At 42.1% G+C, this 19,380-nt stretch overlaps 1 protein-coding gene and 1 long non-coding RNA gene across 2 annotated transcripts in view; one reads left to right on the forward strand and one right to left on the reverse strand.

Annotated features, from left to right (window-relative positions):
• LOC114550282 (arg8-vasotocin receptor) lies at window positions 1-9,773 on the forward strand. Its single transcript, XM_028570938.1, has 2 exons — window positions 1-1,191; window positions 8,504-9,773. Exons 1-2 carry the CDS (start codon window positions 228-230, stop codon window positions 8,785-8,787), a joined length of 1,248 nt encoding a protein of 415 aa, XP_028426739.1. The 5' UTR covers window positions 1-227; the 3' UTR covers window positions 8,788-9,773.
• LOC114550284 (uncharacterized) overlaps window positions 7,985-19,380 on the reverse strand; it is a 22,089-nt gene continuing 10,693 nt past the window's right edge. The window contains exons 2-3 of the long non-coding RNA XR_003691671.1: window positions 12,300-12,385; window positions 7,985-8,982 (exon numbers count right to left, since the gene is read on the reverse strand). This is a non-coding gene — a long non-coding RNA (uncharacterized LOC114550284). The remainder of the gene's footprint in view (window positions 8,983-12,299; window positions 12,386-19,380) is intronic.

Genomic DNA, 19,380 nt, shown 5'->3' on the forward strand with positions numbered 1-19,380 from the left:
CGTTGCTCCGATTCAAAGCAGGAGTTGCTGTGCGCCACGGGTGGAAACATAATTGTGGATTTTGGTTTATGACTTTTGAGCACTTCCCTTCGCGCGCAACCCGGTGATAATCCCATACATGTTGGAGTAATCGGCGAGTTTCAGTCACAGTCACCCGGTGGTGACGGTAGCGCACAGGCAGGCAGGCGGGCAGCCACCTCGGCGCGCACGGAGGACAAGCGGCCACCATGCTCTTCCCCTGGGAGAGCTCCTGCAACACCACGGGCACAAACTGCACTGACGGGTCCAACTCAACGCAGCCGCTGGAGTCCGGTGCGGCCGCCGGAGACATCGGCGGGAAGAGAAATGACACCGACCCGTTCGGACGGAACGAGGACGTGGCCAAGCTCGAGATCACAGTCCTGAGCCTCGCGTTCCTCGCGGCGGTGGTGGGGAACGTGAGCGTGCTGCTGGCCATGTACAAAACGCGGCGGAAGCCGTCGCGCATGCACCTGTTCATGAAGCACCTGAGCCTGGCGGACCTGGTGGTGGCATTCTTCCAGGTGCTGCCGCAGCTCTGCTGGGAGGTCACCTACCGCTTCCACGGCCCGGACTTCCTGTGCCGCGTCGTCAAGCACCTGCAGGTGCTGGGCATGTTCGCCTCCACCTACATGATGGTGATGATGACCCTGGACCGCTACATCGCCATCTGCCACCCGCTGCAGACGCTCCAGCAACCGACGCAGCGCGCGCACATCATGATCGGCTCGACGTGGGCGTGCAGCCTGGTGCTCAGCAGCCCGCAGTACTTCATCTTCTCCCTGAGCGAGGTGCATCCCGGCTCGGCAGTCTACGACTGCTGGGGACACTTCGTGGAGCCGTGGGGGCTGCGCGCGTACATCACCTGGACGACGGTCGGGATCTTCCTCGTGCCGGTGGCCGTGCTCGTGCTCTGCTACGGACTCATCTGCCGCACCATCTGGATGAACCTCAAGTATAAGACCCGGAGGAACAAGACCGCGGGCTCCGCGGCGGAGTCCAAAACCGGGGTCCTGAGCCGGAGCTCGGTCAGCAGCGTCAGCACCATCTCCCGCGCCAAATTACGCACGGTGAAGATGACTTTCGTGATCGTGCTGGCGTACGTGGTGTGCTGGGCGCCTTTCTTCACCGTGCAGATGTGGTCCGTGTGGGACAAGACCTTCTCCTGGGACGGTGAGTCACGCCATCTCCCCACTGACGTTACACCAAGTGATATATTAAACCTCCTATCAACACATAATTCCTATTTTTATGCCCTCCTAAAATGCAGCACTTTATTGTAGCCAAAAGGGGTGGAAGAATTGCGCATTCTTCTTAACAATTAGTTTTTTTTTTTTAGAAATGTCTCATGATATATTGTCTCTAGAAGTGTATTATTCAACTTTTGCTTTTGTTAAAGAAAGAAAAGAAAATTGCAATACTCAATACATCAAATCGCAATAAATGATAATTGCAATAAAAATCAAATCGGCACCCATGTATTTATTGTGAAAGAATCGAATCGGGACAAAATCATATTATCCCAGCTCTATAAGGGGAAATTTGTGTTGCAGCCAAGTGAAACACACACATACTTTAATAAAACTGAATAAAATACATAGAATGCCTTTTTAAACGTCTGAGCTGACAGCAGTTCAATCAAACTGGGTTTTTTTGCTTCTCACCTCGTTTCATTTGACACATTTCTAGAGGCCTGAAGAGGAATACTTATCCAGTATTTCACAGAAAAAGAGCAAAGATTACAGACTGAAAATCATAGCCTCTCTTTTTCCATCCAGTCAATCATAGTTTGAATCGAAAGGGAATGTATTTGGGATTGTAGTTTATCCATATCTGAGCGGAAAGACATTAGGATTGTGCCCGGGTTGGTTCAGTGGGTAGAGCGGGCGCATGTACATTGAGAGGTTTATGCCTCGACGCAGAGGTCAGGGGTTTGAATCTGACCTGTGGCGATTTCCTGTGCGTCTTCCCCCTCTCTTTCTCTCTCCTTTCTCACCTAGTTGTCCTGTCAAAATAAAGGTGGAAAAGCCCCAAAAAGTAATCTTAAAAAAAAAAAAAAAAAGAAAGACGTTAGGATTGCTTTTATTTGCTCTTATTTTACTGTAAGTCCTGCATAGGGATTTTTTAAAATAAAGGCAGGTGTGTGCGTGTTGTACGTCAAACAGAAAACCTGGAATATTGAGTCATAAAAGGACATCTATAGATGATGAACTGTGTTTACGTCAGTGATCCCCTCACTTTCCCTCGAGTGTTTACCATGTTCACCGTCTTAGGTTAGCGTCTTAGTAGTCTCGCTCTGCCAGACCCTCCTCCAAATTTCCTGCAGCACCGGAGCAATCCCGGAAGTGGAATACGACTTAGCATTCAAACATTGGCTAATTGGCACTGAACACAAAGTACAGAGTTGAGGATGATATGAATGTTAGTTCATAAACCATAGCGCTGGACACATTATAATAGTTTGACCTGATGATGACGCTACATGAAAAGTCAGAAGATCAGCAACAACATGAACGCGTGAAACCATAATCTAGACCTTTTTCACGGCAGACATGTTGGCATGTCATAGTAGGAAAAGCACAGGTGTGTTCAAAACCATTACTGAGGGCTGCATTCCACTTAGGAGAGGCCCTGGTATTAAACCATTAATGATGGCTGCATTCCACTTAGGAGAGGCCCTGGCATTAAACCATTAATGATGGCTGCATTCCACTTAGGAGAGGCCCTGGTATTAAACCATTAATGATGGCTGCATTCCACTTAGGAGAGGTCCTGGTATTAAACCATTAATGATGGCTGCATTCCACTTTGGAGAGGCCCTGGTATTAAACCATTAATGATGGCTGCATTCCACTTAGGAGAGGCCCTGGTATTAAACCATTAATGATGGCTGCATTCCACTTAGGAGAGGTCCTGGTATTAAACCATTAATGATGGCTGCATTCCACTTAGGAGAGGTCCTGGTATTAAACCATTACTGATGGCTGCATTCCACTTAGGAGAGGCCCTGGTATTAAACCATTACTGATGGCTGCATTCCACTTAGGAGAGACCCTGGTATTAAACCATTACTGATGGCTGCATTCCACTTAGGAGAGACCCTGGTATTAAACCATTACTGATGGCTGCATTCCACTTAGGAGAGACCCTGGTATTAAACCATTACTGATGGCTGCATTCCACTTAGGAGAGACCCTGGTATTAAACCATTACTGATGGCTGCATTCCACTTAGGAGAGACCCTGGTATTGTGCATGCTGACTCACTGAAATAGCTTTCTGGGACACTTGATGGAATTGAGCCATCGTTAAGGTTATCAATTTCAGCTGTGCTTTTCCTACTATTGCTACGTTTCCACGTGGCCGGCTATTTTCATAAATGGACATTTCAACCTCTGTTTTCAAAAATAACATCGTCCACAGCTATCAGTTTTCAGAAAAGTGTTCGTTTACATGTACCCTTGTATATATGCCGTCAATGCAGTCAAGAGCATGCCAAACCTGTAGGTGGCAGTGTAATGAGAAGCTCAAGCCCACGTTAGCCAATCAGAATCCCGAAAAAAGCAACAACAGCAACGAATCACTTCCTCTTTCTCTCTGTCGGCTGCCTAAACCTCCGTTTGTCTCAGTTTACGTGCAAAAGAAGATTTCAATAATCTCCACTCTGGCCGGAGTTTTTGGAAAGACTCGGTTTCAGAGGCGAATTCTCCTTTTGTGTGTAAATGAAGGGTACAAACGAAGGGAAATGTCTCTGTTTGTTAAAAAATAACCACGTACGTGTAAACAGGAGGCCTGTACTACGAAGCAGGATTTGGCGTTAACGAGCTAACTTGAGGCTCAACCCAGGATTTTCTGTACTACGAAGGTGGATCAGTTGTTATCGGGTTCAATCGCCGTGGTAACTCATGCTGAACGCCTAACCTGGTCGGGAGCAGGTTAAGTTGGAGATCAACCGGTGTTAAAGCACCGCCTACTGACCAATCAATAGGTCGATTGATAATGGCGTCACCATTCTTATAGAAGATCAGGCGGAGCTCGGTGGAGAGAGAGAGAGAGAGAGAGAGAGATATGCGCTCATAAAAGTTAAAACATTGAGAGACCAAAAACCCCGTTAACATGGGTATTTTTATGAAATATAGCCTATATATTTTAATGGGAGGGAATTACATATCGGCTTCTTGAGCCATGTGTTGCCAATGCGCATATCGGTTTGAATTATGTTTTTATATTTTTTATTTGCTCTCACGGTCGCTTCCCACTGCCAAGGTTGCAACTGAAATAATAGGCTAAAGCAGCGACAGTTTATGGAAAGCACAAGTGTAATTATGGTCAGATCTTGGTCCTGACTGATGAGGAAGTGATATTAATAAGCGTTGTGATTTAAACATCTACAGCGTCGCCTATTTATTTATTTTTTTGCCAGCTTTCTTTCCTGTTTTAGGAAGCAGCGACTGTATTGCGTTTTCCCTGTAAAACCGTGTCTGTGTTCTTCATATTTATGGAGAATTATAATTTGCTCTTCTTATATAACATGCGTAGATGTTTGCGATTGGTTGTGGTGCGCAAACACCGCCTCTTTTATGTGAACGCGCGCGCCGCTGGATTGGGAAACCCTGAGTTGACTGAACTAGTTGATAACCAGCGTCGTAGTACAGGTTATTAGGTTAAGTGAAGCCGGATTACTGAAAGAAATCCAGGACAAGTTGATCTTGCTTCGTAGTACAGGCCTCTGGTCTTAGACAAGTCAAAATGTCTGCTGTGAAAAAGGTCCATTGTTGTGGAGAAATTTCCCTAAAACCAAAAGATGTCAACCACCGAAGTGTTTCCACTTTTTCAAACAAAAAGCAGGTGTGCAGGTGTGGAAGATCACGATGGAAAAGTGGAAATATTTAAGTTTGAAAAATATATAACCTGTCACCGCACTGACTGATCATGTTTGAGTTTTAATTATATATATATATAAAATATTCTCTTCACATCAGTTAAAAGTGTATAAAAAATATATATATAAGTGTAGTATGTCACACTGAAAAAGAGGAAATATTTCAACTGGAAACTTTGCATGAGGCCAAACTGTTCCAAAGAACAAATGAAATATTTGTGCAGTCAGTGTGGTGTGATCTTCATATGATGGATGTAAGGATATGAATTTTACTTTGCTGCCTCAAAGTCTGTAAAAACCTGCCTGCATGAGCTGCTGCTCAACGAGCTAAGGAATTTCATTATGGCTTCTAAAGAGAGTTTTACTGACTCATGAGAGTCCACAGGGGCTGCTTCAGGGGGCTTTTTGACTCTGACAGGAATTCATTTTCAGAGGAACACGGCATAAAGACAGTTGAAACCGAACATGTTCAAAAGCAACTTAAATCCCAAAAAGTATTGATCAAAATGTAATCAAGCCACAACAACAACAACATGTTCTGGCTCTCTGGACTGTGTTCAGTGAGAGGGGGTGTCGCCCAATCAGCAGCCAGACAGAAACACGAATGAGCAGTGTACGTGCGTACCTAACGACCAATCACTGATCCCCACTGTTAGTCCCTAGTTCATTTGACTTAACCATATACGTTTTATTTTCTCTCTAAATACACAAAAGAGTGAGCTTATCCCAGTGTCTCGATCATCCCTACTCATAACACTTCAGTTCCACAACACTCGATACAACAGCGTTCATAATAAAAGGTTTTTAAATTCTTTTAGATTTAGATAATCTTTGGTAGTTTTTGTAACAATGGGTTTTTATTTCAGACAGATATAGACAAAAGCAAGCTTTTCTTTTCTAACCTGAAGTCATAAGTGGCACAGGCAGATTTTATCAGCTGTTTTTCCAATAAAAAAAAAAAAAAGATCTCCATAAGTTGGTTGAAAACCGTTTCTGGCTAACTTTTAATGTTTCTTCCAGCTGACTTGTTTTATAATGAGAACCTTGTAAAAGTAGTCTTTGAGAGTCTGGGTCTGCCGAGGTTTCTTCCTAAAAGGGAGTTTTTCCTCGCGACTGTCGCTACAGCCACTGCTAATGCTTGCTCAAGGGAATTACGGTAATTGTTGGGGTTTTGGAATTCATAGAGTGTGGTCTAGACCTACTCTATCTGTAAAGTGTCTCGAGATAACTCTTGTTATGATTTGATACTATAAATAAAATTGAATTGAATTTAACATTTCATGTCTACACACATGATATTGATACTGAGGCTAACGCTAACATGTCCCAAGGCAAAAAGTCAGCATCCTCACCATATGATCCATGTAAGAGACATGCTTTGTGCTTGTGTTGCAGTGCAGAGCGAGTTATGAGCATAAGAAAAAAATGCTCCTCAGCTTACTAATTGTTGGTATCTATAAACAGTATGTTATTAATTTAATCATTACAACAGAGAAGGCTTTTGGGATGAGGACTAACTGATGTGTTTGGTAAACGTAAAGCTACCTTTGATAATGACTTTGGGGGTAACTGGAGCGTAAACTTCCCCAAATCCAATAAAGAAGCAGCACGGAGCTGCTAACGTTAGCCTAAAGTCTGACAGTATCCAGTACAGGAATTGTAAAATGATTCTGTAATGGAAATAATTGGCAATTGCAGACCTACACAGTGTATAGCAAGGTAATGCAACTGTGTCCATGTTTGGACACACCGGCCCTCATTTATGAAACGTGCATACGACCTAAAACAGGCGTACGACTGCAGATGGCTCGCATCAGTGGGGGGACCCTATACATGGCAGAAAACGTCTGCAACATTGTTTTAGCCTGTGGGGTTCGGCACAACATCTCGCAGGGAAACTGGGTGCCATAAATGTAGCGATGGAGTCAGATGACCCGATGCCCAGAGAGCAGTGTCCAGAACAGCCCCAACTGAAGGAGACAGGATATTATTATTCCTCGCTTTTAAAAGGTAGCCTATAGTGTTATGTTTGGCAATGATATTCATAGACTACAGGAAACATGACGATGCACAACATTTTTATTTATAATTCAGGTTTTCATTTCTATGTCGTGAACGATTTATTTCTGCCATTGACCGAGTTATTTCGGCTTGTTTTCCCAGCCCCTCTGCTGTCAGGAGACCGGGGTCGAGGTGGTGGTCCAGCACGGGGGGGCGAAGACACGCGCTCTCCTCAGCTGTTGTCTCGTTCTGACTCATGAAAAAAAACAAAATAAAAGACACTGCATAAACTCCGCTACCGTGTGTTTATTTAAATATAGGTACACCATGTAGGCCTAAGAGATTGCAATATAAGCCTGTATATTACTATTAGGACTATAGAAAATGCGTCAAGGATGTATAAATTAAATAGGCTAAACTTCAGCTGGAGTCCGATTTACTACGGCAACACTGTTGACCGCATCAGTGATCTCTTTCCATTCTTTCTACAGCCTTTAATACCAGTTTTCAGGCTGCCAATAGTCCACACGTTAGTGCAAATGAACCGGAGATATCAGGGTTTCAATCTCCACCTCTGAGTGCCGCTTCTCAGCCGGATTACGTCTCGCCATGTTGTAAATTGTAGGGGCGAGGCCTCAAAACCCAGAATATATTGGGGCGTGATATTCAAATTACGATCGTTTCCAGCCGCTGCATTTATCAATGTACGACCATTCTTACGCTCTGATTGGTGTGATACGAACGTTTCATAAATCACACGTGAAGCCTGTCGTAAGATGATTTCTGCGCTCATATCTGCGCTGGTTTCTACGTTAGGTTGATAAATGAGGGCCACCGTTCGCTGTGATTGGCCATATCCAGACATGTGCTTTTCCTGTGCAATCGTCCCCGTAGTGCGAATAGAAGTAATTAATACACATCTAGGAATCTAAGTGTGAATTTTCGTGTATGTACATGGACATTTACATGTCTAATTAGTAAAGGAAAGTGACTATGATAAGAAAAAGCAGTAAGAACACTTGGGCGAAACTCAGGTAGTTGGTATAACTTTAATGGAAATTAAGGCACTTTTAACTGCTTAATTTGGAGTTGTTGATGCATGTCATTTTATTGTGAAGAACAAGTACGGCCCCCCGGAAAAACCACCAGTGCCCAGTGAGTTTTTACAGCGGGGAGATAGGGCTGTCCCAGCATAGCCAAGGGTAGCATGGCGCGGCTAATTCACCGGTATTAGCTTCCTTTTGCTGACTATTGTAAAGACAAAGCTAATGTAAATGGTTAAAATGATTTTCTCTTAGAAAGGTAAGAAGTTACACATTCGTTTTACAACATTAAATGAACTGAAAACATTACAAGATCATATATATTTCTATACAAACAGCCAAAAAGTGTCGGAGCACTGGACACAGGTCCGTTGTACTGGATAAAATCCAAAATGCAAAAGTCCCAAACTGTAAATCCAGCGATTACAGGCTCAAACTGGGGCTGGAGGGGAGAATAAACATTTGGCAGGCATGCCAGCGACTCCAGAGAACGAGTAAACACCTCTGATTAGTTGTTAACATCTGAGTGCGTGCCTCATAAATCTTTTGTTTCCCTGCAGACTCCGAGAACACCACGGTGACGCTCACCGCCCTGCTGGCCAGCCTCAACAGCTGCTGCAACCCCTGGATCTACATGATCTTCAGCGGCCACCTCCTCTCGGACTTTGCGGGCAGCATGCAGTGCTGCCGCCCGCTGAAGGCCAAGTTAAACCAACAGGATTCCGTCAGCAGCAGCCGCCGGACCACGCTGCTGTCCCGCCTGCAGGGTCCGCGCCTCTCGGAGCCGTTCAGAGACCTCAACCCACCCCCTGAAACCTGCCCGCAGCTCCCATCTGCATCCTGAACACTGGAAACACTGCCTGTTGTGTCCGTAAAACATGAACTGGTCTCAATCTGCTGGCTTGTAGCGGCGAAGGAAGGTATGATCTCATTTGAGGGCGCGGTCAAATCTACAGCTCGCTTACTTTGGTCCAATCCGGAGTGGAAGTGTTTACTCTGTGGCAAACGTTCGGTGCTCGTTTCTTTTAGCTTCACACGGCTGCTAGAAAAAGAGAGTAAGTAGTAGTAGTAAACTATAGCTTTCGTATGTCAACATGCATGTCTCTATACACTATTTTCTGTAGATCTGTGAGATTATAGTCAGTGAGGGAACTTGGTATAACAAAGCTAACTACTTGCACATAACAACTGTTGAGCTATTTGCGACTGCTGGGACCAAGTTGGACCGGTCCGGGTCTGTCCCAGCCTGGGTCAGTAATGTGTCACAGCGCAGTCTCAACACTTAAAAAAAAAAAAGGTACTAGTGCTGCAGCAACTAATGACTATTTTCATTATCAATTCATCTGACAGTTATTTTATTGATTTTTGGTTAATCATTTGGTCTAGAAAATGTCCGCAAATAGTTAGAAAAATGCCCTTCAGTATTTTCCAAAAAAAAAAAAACTTTTAGTTTACATATTCAAATCCTTTGTTTTGTAGAACTATCAGTTGAAATGTCAAAGTTTACGGTCAGAAAACAGCAAATATTTATGTTTGAAGAGCTGGAATTTGGGGTCATTTTCTTAAATAAAATAGACTAGCAATTTATCTCAAATTTGTTGCTGATTCATTTCTAAGTTTATCAGCTCTAAAAGGTGCACTCCCTAATTTCCTCACTTATTTCCTTCGTGCATAATTATTATCACTTTGGCTATTAAATGGAAGAGTGATAAAGATAATCACATTGCATTTTGTTTAGCGCACAAAAAAATAACATTAACCCTGTGAATACACTTCTTTTGAAACATGGTTGATTTGACTAATGATGTCTAGACACACGCACATGCACACGCATACACACAGCTTTGCATTAATGGGGGTCTGCTCTCTTTATAGATTTTCCCAGTTGTGTTGTTGTAAAGATGTTTCGTCAGTGTAATGTTTCCTGTCATCTATATATTGTAATATATTGCACATGCAAAGAAAGATAAATATTATTCCTTGTATCGTCATATGATGTGTGGCTGTTTTCTGTCTGCACATACAAAGACACGGCTTATGTAACGGGGGCCTTTCTGCTGGCGTGACACAGCTGCTCTCCGCCTTTCTTGCTAAGGGGAGAAGAAAACAACGACAGCTCTTAGTGCAGAGGGGTAAAGAGTTCAAGTAAAATAAAACAATTAAAAAAACGTTTACATTTATTTCTTTTTTAGCCAAGGTAGTGGCGTGACTTCATAGCAATGTCAGTTGGTCAGTTGGTCGGTCCACCGCTTTGGTCTAAACTAAAATATCTCAACCATTATTAATTGGATTTTCATTACATTGTGTACAGACATTCATGTTTCCCAGAGGAGGAACACCACTGACCTTGGTAATCCTCCTGACTTTCCTTAAGGGCCACCATGAGGTGGAACTTTGTAGTTTTGAATGAAAATCTCATTTATCAACAGTGTTGGGAAGGATACTTTCAAAACGTATCCCGTTACAGAATACATGCCCAAAAATGTAATTTGTAACGTATGCCGTTACATTACTCAATCTGAGTAACGTTTTCTGAATACTTGGATTACTTCCACATTGAAATGCATTTGATAAGTGTAGGAATGCAGCCATCAAATCCTGCTTACTAAACTGGCCTATTCTGGTGTGTTCTTCTGCTCCAACTGGCTGAATGTGTTAGGCCCAAGTCTCCCTGAAAGTAGTCCCGAACTGCATACTACAAAAATCTAACCAGTCTAAGCTACCACGAGCTAATTTTAGCTAACGTTAGCTAGCAGGTCAAACAGGGCTAGTCAGTCTTTCAACGGCTCTGGGGCTAGTAATTCAGCCCATAGGAGAATGTAAAGTCCCATGTCAACTAAGCAGGTAGCTACCTGATACAACTATAAAATAGGAAGGTGACCAGTAAAACTACAGCAGACGACTACCTCTGGCTAATTAAAAAAATCTAACTAGCTTTAAGATGCTTCTTCAGGTTGGAGGTGGAGTTTTTGGATTTTTAATGAGAAATGCGGTTTGAATTTCCAAGATAGAAACTCATTCCTGCCCTGGCTCTGTTGCTGCTGCTGCTGCTCCTCCTCCTCTTCCGACTCCACTGTGACCGATCATGCAAATTTTCATTTTCATATTGGGGCTTCTGGGAAATGCATGGAGTTGCCTTAATTTATTTAGAGAGTGAATAAATTTGTGAAACAGATCAGTATCGTCGTGTAATCCATTGATTTTAACAACTCTCTCTCTCTTTCTTGGTATTCTAAATACCAACTACTTAAATTGTAATTGTAACAGAATAAGGATACTCATAATTTGTATTCTGAATACATAACGCCGGTACATGTATTCCCTTACTCCCCCACCTATGCAGTTGATGTACTGGTTCGCAAACAGTTGCTTATCTTATCTTTGTTTTTTATTTCCACCTGATGAATTTCAGTCCAATATTCCTTCTTTCTTCCATCGATGATATTGGAATCGTTGATCATTTAATCGATCCAGATCAGTGTTATACAATCGTTACACCCCTATTAACCATGTCATAACCTTTTACTAGAATAAAGATGTTCACAGGAATTTTCCCTTTTTACTTACAGTGGAAAACAGGAACGTTTGAGAACATGGGGCTGCAGAATGGTAGCGAGATACAGACTCTCTCTCTCTCTCTCTCTCTCTCTCTCTCTCTCTCTCTCTCTCTCTCTCTCTCTCTCTCTCTCTCTCTCTCTCTCTCTCTCTCTCTCTCTCTCTCTCTCTCTCTCTCTCTCTCTCTCTCTCTCTCTCTCTCTCTCTCTCTCTCTGACAAGCTGACGGCTTTGACTGTTTGGCTTTGATTTGACAGAAATGAAAAAGGGGAAATAAAAAGCCATCAGTGCTGCAATCGCACATCGCATCTTGATTGAGTTGAGCAAACTGGGAAAACAGAGTCTGAAGGCTTAATATAACCTCCCGCTGAACCTGAGAGGCGCTGATGAAAAGAATAACATTTTCCTTTTTTGAGGTACCTTGATTAGTTTGTACCACCTACAGTACAAATGAAATGTAAGAATCACTACACGGGGGCAGCATTTACACTTAAATCATGTACCCTCCCTACAGCCACATCAATACATTTCCCTTGCCTTTAGTTACTTTAAAAACACTTTGATGTGTTTGATGGAAAAACTCCAACCTGCAGCGAGTCGGATTGCAAGGAACAGAATAATGGACCAATACTAAAAAACTACGTAAAAACCTGATACTTGAAAGCTTTGGGGGATCTGCAGCCTCCCCCCGTCCTTGTTTACCCCTCTTACTCCAGGTCTCATCACAAGACGGACATGTGTTTTTTTCAGTTTTGTGCGATTTCTTTGGTGTATAATGTAACAAGAAAAACACAAGACTCACGTAGACACACAGCAGATGGTGCAGGAAGGTGGACCTTGGGAGTAACCCAGGCAGACTCAGGTAACTCAGGAGTTGACGTTCAACAGCTGAGTGAGGGGCACAGAAACATACAAATCTTTAATGTAATTTAACCCCCGAAACATAAGTCTATCCTATAATTCAGTGGCCAACTGGACTGGAGGATGAAGCCTTCCAGAGTTCCCAAAGTTCATTAAAGAAATGGCAATGCTGAACTTAATAAAAAAAAAAAAAAAAGATTCTAGGGCTGGGCAATATATCGATATCGTGATATGAGACTAGATATTGTCTTAGATTTTGGATATCGTAATATCATGATATGACATAAGTGTTGTCTTTTCCTGTTTTTAAAGGCTGCATTACAGTAAAGTGACAATATCGATATTGAGGTATTTTGTCAAGAATATCGTGATACCTGATTTGTAAATTTACCACTTTAATCTCTGAGGATCTCCAAGTTTTTCTCTCGTAAATGTACGACTTTAATTTCGGAAATTCCGAGTATTTTCTCTGAATTTTACCCCCTCCTTCCCAGTCTATGGAAAAATAAATTATCTACAAAGTACGCCGTCATAGAAACAGACAGCTACAGAGCTAAGAAATCAATCTAAAAGTACTTTAAATCCAAACTACTGTGAGTAAATGAAAAGGTTTATCCACATGGTTACTATAGCTACCCTTTTTACCCGCAGAGTGTGACTGTTTAGGCTTTAACAAACTCCAGCCTCCGGTCTGCTTTAGAATAGATCACAATGTCCACAAGGATACATTTTTATCAAAGAGCTGAATGCAGGAAATTGTGAAAAGGAAGTGCATTGTTAAAGACAGGAAGCGCAGATGAATGTGGCTGTAAAATGGAGCAGTTTTTATCATTAAATGACCTCGGGTGGAGCCCCATCCTGTGCCACGGATTTAAGTGGCCTCTATCTTTCTAATCATCACCCCGAGTCCTTTTCCTTCTGTTGGCCCATCTCTAAACCCAAGCATTGCTTCTTCTTCCTGCGATACATTTTGGAGGTTTGTTTACACCTGTTCCACACGAGTAATGAAGAAGCTTCGGCCGACACAAACGCCTTTCGCATCATTGATCAAGTGATCACACTGAATGTTAGTTCTGATACAGTGGTGGAATGAAACCAAGTACATTTTTAACATACTTATTATTAACTTATAAAAGGAAATGCCAATGTGTAGTGACAAAAACTGCAGTTCTTCGAATGGCCACTTGAGGCTGGCACCAAAAGGGAGAAGATCCCCATGGATGCCCATGTTAAATTGCCCAACTTTACAGCAAAATTAAACCTGTTTACAGCCTGGTACAAAATCGGTTTTGATCTCTATAGCTATAGGCTAATTTCCCCTTCCATGACAACTGGAACCCTCCCGTTTAAATTATATTAAGGCTTAAAGTTATGCATAATTAACACCATGACCGCTTTGACTGACAGGTGGCTGCAGTCACATGAGGCGAGAGTAGACTGCAGGCTTCATTCAGCCCGCCTCAGCTCCATCCACGCTCCACCTATTTGCCCATATTTGGATTACGTGGGAGTTAGGCGAAATCAGGCACTGCCAAGATGGTGTCAAGGAGCCACCAGGAGCCGCCCACTTTGAGCTTCATTGAGGTTGGACACTTATAATCTTTGAATAAATAACATTTTTGGTCCAATAAAATGTCAGAAATAAAAGAATCAGAAGTTTCGATAGCACAAGTGGTTGACTTTCAATTATTTTTTATTTACTCAAGGCTATTTGAGTAAGACTCCGAAAGTCACAACTACACTAAAATAACCATCTCAGAACTTTCGGTAACACTTTACTTGAAGGTATCTACATAAGAGTGACATGACACTGTCATGACACACGAACCCTAACCATAACTCTAACCATAACTTGTCATGACAAAAACCAAATGACACTTCCTAAAAGAAGCGTTATGTCATCAACGTTTATGACTTGTTTATAATGTTTATGACACGTTCATGACAGTGTCATGTCACTCTTATGTGGATACCTTCAAGTGTAACCGAACTTTCTTCCCTACTGTTAGTACCAGATTACATAGTTCTTGACCTTTTTAGCAAATCTCCTAGGAGATTATTGACCTATGAAATAAAGGGTTTTATTTTTAATATTTAATCCGCATCGTTATCCAAATTTACATGAAAAGACACATGCCAGATTTCTTATTTTATTCGAGAAAATAGTGCAAAAGCATGTCTCTTGAAAAAAAGTAGAAGACAAACACTTCAAAAGTCAAATGTGTGCAAATCGAGCACTTCCACTGTTTATGTGTTTACGTGCCATGTGTCTGTGTGTTCAGGAAGTGGTTTCCCTATCGCAGACCTCAGGCCCCGGGGACGGCTAAATTTATCTTATGTTTAATGTAAATCTGTGGTTCTACAACAATGTACCATGTTCCTACGTGCTGCTGCGGCAGAAAGTACTTTTACATGGGTAGATGCATGTTCTCTACATGCGTATTTCCATTTTACTTTATTCTTCTACTCCAATACATTTAAGATGAAAATATTGATGTTTTTACAATACTTTTACAGATAAAACACAAGATAAATGTATAAAATATGATGCATTTTACATGTTAATGCACTTATAATAATCACTTTGAAAGAGCACTCACTTACTTTTGATACTTAACCCTTTTGTGTTGCAAAAGATTTTAACATTTTTTCCCGGTATAGAGCAATACTCTAATGGAATTAGTGGGCTAAAGTCAGTCAGGGGGGAAATCTGTTGATTGTCGAGTGCCAAATGAACAGAGATGGACAGGAAAAGGTCAAAGCCATCAGGTGCCCAATTTAGCTCAAAGGGGGTCTCGCCCAGGGGTTGAAGTAGGAGAGTAGGGGTGGTGATGGCGCAGTGAATATGACACGTCTTTGGTGCGGGAGATCCGGGTTCGATTCCCACTGCGATACATCAACCAATGTGTCCCTGAGCAAGACACTTAACCCCTAGTTGCTCCAGAGGCGTGCGACCTCTGACATATATAGCAATTGTAAGTTGCTTTGGATAAAAGCCCCCGGTGACACGGGGGGCAACACCCCACCCGCCACAAATTGCTCTGCTCTGTAATCAAATCAAGCTTTTTCTTATCTAATGTCAAGCTCTTTGTATCTTTTAGCAATATAGAAAGGGCTATGCATGCTTTTGTCTCGACCCGACTTGACCACTGTAATGCCCTTGATGTTGGCGTAAGCCTGCATTCACACTTCCTGAATCAGCCGCCAGACGGTGCCACGGAAATGCAGGTCTTTCCATTCATTTTGAACGTCGGTAGTGTGTTTAGGCTGTGGCGGCGGGCGCCGGAAAAAAACGCAGCGGCCAGTGGCGAAAAGTTGAGACCGACTTCACCTTTTGGCAAAACGCAACCCGACGTCACGTACACGTAACCGGCGATCAGACTTGTCAGCGTGTTTTGAGGCGGTGTGAGAGTCCCGTACAGGAAACAGTTAACATCACTGCCTCTATCGCTGCCACAAGAAAGTTTTACAACACCAAACACAAGCACCGAACTGTTTTACAACACCAAACACAAGCACCGAACTGCCCTGGAACTGTTTGTGGAACAGCTGACTGTTTCCTCAGTCGCTCAGTCTCTTTTCTTTCTCTCTGCCTTCAAGTGTGAAAAACGTTGAGATCCATAAACGATCTGACGGAGAACAGTAATTGTGCTACATTGGCGGGTTAAATAACGCAACAGGACATCACACAAACGGGTGGTTGAAGTGACACAACGCCGCACCACCCTGCAGCGATGGCCGGATCCCCTTTTGCTGATGGGACTGCGCCCTGAACCAGGCCTCCCTCTCACGCTTGCAGTCGAGAGCACACTTCCCCCCCCGTATTGGCCTCCCTTCACTGTACGTACATTTTTAGGCCCTTGTTTTTTTACGTAAAACATTTTTAGGACATTAAAATACATTACATTTATGTCAAAAAACTGTTGTGCAGTAAAAAGTCTTCCTCTGAAATGTATTGGACTAGCAGCATAAAGTAGCTTTAAATGAAAAGACAACACTTAAGTGAAGTACACTTTCAATATTTGCTAGAAAGCAAGTAGCACCATCTTTAAACCATCAACCCTGCCTGCATCCTTATATGTTGTGCACATGAGTAAAGATGTAAATCTTCATCTAAAAACATGCCACAGGGAGGTGCCCCACAGTTCAATAAAGTAAGATATATGAGAGGTGTTCCTTTAAAAGAATGCAATAAGAGTTATATATTTAGAACATTAAAGTGCCAAGAAGAGTTAAAGAAGGCTTGTGTAACAAGGAGGGTTTCTTTGGGCTCTTGACTCTGCAACACGGAGCTGATGTTCTCACATCTGGGAGCCATCCTGATGAATGGGTTTGTAGAGGGTGGCGGTGTAAACTGAGTGTCACTGTGAGTTTATGACAAGATTCTCGTAAAACATGACTGGCAGGAGGCTAATCAGAACCAGCAGCACGGGGGCAGCAGGGGTCGTAGCCCAGCACTGAACCCGGGGAGAATATGAAAGATTTAATACTTCACTATATCTATCTATCTATATATGACACTATAAATACATTTTTCTATTTGAACTGAATGGGTTTGTAATTGAACTGAATGGGTGCTTCCAGACCTTTCTCTAGCGCTGAAACAGTGCTGTGGAGAAAGGTCTGGCTACACCTGAGCTGTGTTGGAAACCGTTCCCTGTCACGGGAATAGTGCACTGTATAGTGTGTTCGCCATTTAGTAGTGGTGTTCAAATTCTCCGCGGTCAATTTCATTCACTATCTAGTCCACTATAAAATAACCACAATGCACAGCTTATTTGAGTGTACATACTGTCAGTACCCGATCCGTTCCACCTGCACAATCCGTTCTGCGCATGCGCAAGATGTTCACGCATGCGCAGATGATAATACTGTTTTACGACCTGCCCGATCTGGTTCCACGCTAGCTGTCGGTACACGATCCGTTCTGCCTGCACGATCCGTTCTGCACATGCGCAAGATATTACTGTTTGCGACCTGCACGATATGTTCCACGCTAGCCTCCAACAGGAAGCTAACGTTAGTTTAGCTAACAGCTAATTTGGCTAACCACTAGCTGACAGCTAGATTCAGTCTAAAATGACGTTAAGTCAAACTTAATGGGAAAAGCAGGCTACAGCTACATTAAGACTTTACAGCAATAACAATAAAGACAAGTGTTGAGTGATTGGATTTTAAATGAGCACAAGTAAAGTAGAACTGACGTAACAGCGGTTATATATATTAACGTTTATTTTTACGTTTTATTTTGAGGGTCTTTTAAAGTTATTACATGCTGTCTCAGCTAGCGGTTAGCCGAATTAGCGGTTAGCTAAACTAACGTTAGCTTGGCTGTCGACCGGAAGAGTAATTAACGTTAGCTTGGCTGTTGACCGGAAGCGTAACTAACGTTAGCTTGGCTGTTGACCGGAAGCGTAACTAACGTTAGCTTGGCTGTCGACCGGAAGCGTAACTAACGTTAGCTTGGCTGTTGACCGGAAGCGTAACTAACGTTAGCTTGGCTGTCGACCGGAAGCGTAACTAACGTTAGCTTGGCTGTTGACCGGAAGCGTGGAACAGATCGTGCAGCGTCGTAAATCCTCGTACAACAGCGCATGCGCGAACATTTTGCGCATGTGCAGAACGGATCACGCATGTGCAGAACGGATCGTGCAGGCAGAACGGATCGTGTACCGACACTAGCCTTCCACCCAAGCTAACGTTAGTTTTAGTTTTTTTTTTTTTTTTTTTTTTTATTGAAATATTAAGATTTACAAACAAACATGGCTGCATAAAACTCGTTATAACCAAAGTGGGATACAAGGAAAATATAGCCAGATGGAGCAGCACTTAATACAAACAGGAAATATACAAGTAGTTTTAGTAACAAAAGTAAGGATGGTTATTAAGGGAGAAGAGACATTCAAACATAGAGTGGAAAAAAATAAAAAATAAAATAAGGGATTCCAGTCATTGTTCAGCTATTAATCTCAGTTGGGAAGTGTTTTAGGGTATCATATATGTTTTGTGCTTTAGGACTTTTCAGAGTTTTTAAGGATTAAGTACATTTTAAATTCATTTAAAAAAAAAACAAATTTGGGAGAGGATTTCATAATTCTACATTTGTAAATAAAGAATTTAGCTAGACATACAATTGAATTAGTACAGAGCTCAACACCCTTGCTTTGCAATATCAATCCAAATGTTATATCGTCACAGGAGAAAGAGGTTGGGAATGAAGACATCTGTTGCTTAACCCATGTATGTATATCACACCAAAATGTCTGTATCACATTACATAAGAAAAACATATGGTCCGTAGTTTCAACATCATTTTCACAGAATGTACATTTATTATCATCTATACCAAAGCGAAGTCTCAGTAATTCTTTACAGGGGTAAATGTTGTTCATTACTTTGAAATGTGTTTCTTTCACTTTAGGAGAAATCGGGAGTGTTAGATACATTGTTCTTAGTTTAGTGATTGAAACTTTATCAAATTTTTGTAGTATATTATTTTTATTATGCATTTTAGGGTAAAGATAATCAATAAAACAATTTCTAATAAAGTGGTTAGTGCATTTTTTATCCAGAATAGAGAACCCTTGAATTGATAGTGGGGTCAATTGTGGTTGTATCGGATAGTATGCCAAAATATTTCTTGTTAGAAGGACAAATCCTTGGGGTAGTGCTTTATGTAATTTAGTAAAGTCTGATTTTAAGGGTTTGAAATTATGTTTGATGCAAAACTGTTCATAATTTAAAAATTGTCTGTTGGTATCCATTAAGTCGACCATGGACCATATGCTTCTCACATACCAATCCTCAAAGAATAGAGATTTGTTGCGGTGCAAAATATATCTATTGTTCCAGAGTACAGATGTGTGGGGTGAGAAGTTATGTACGTATAACATTTTCCAATACAAGAGTATTTGTTTGTGAAACTCTGACAATGAAATAGGTAGTTTGTTAACATTAAAGTCCCTGAGAAGAAATTCTAATCCTCCAATTTTCTTGAATAAGCTAACGTTAGTTTAGCTAAC

This window comes from Perca flavescens, chromosome 23 (genome assembly GCF_004354835.1).
Source record: "Perca flavescens isolate YP-PL-M2 chromosome 23, PFLA_1.0, whole genome shotgun sequence".
Classification (NCBI taxonomy): domain Eukaryota; kingdom Metazoa; phylum Chordata; class Actinopteri; order Perciformes; family Percidae; genus Perca; species Perca flavescens.

What these genes read in the sequence shown, in the direction of transcription:
- LOC114550282 (XM_028570938.1), top strand. Translation starts at nt 228, where the DNA reads ATGCTCTTCCCCTGGGAGAGCTCCTGCAACACCACGGGCACAAACTGC. An exon ending in CAAGACCTTCTCCTGGGACG is followed by an intron (nt 1,192 to 8,503) that starts GTGAGTCACGCC and finishes GTTTCCCTGCAG; the next exon opens with ACTCCGAGAACACCACGGTG.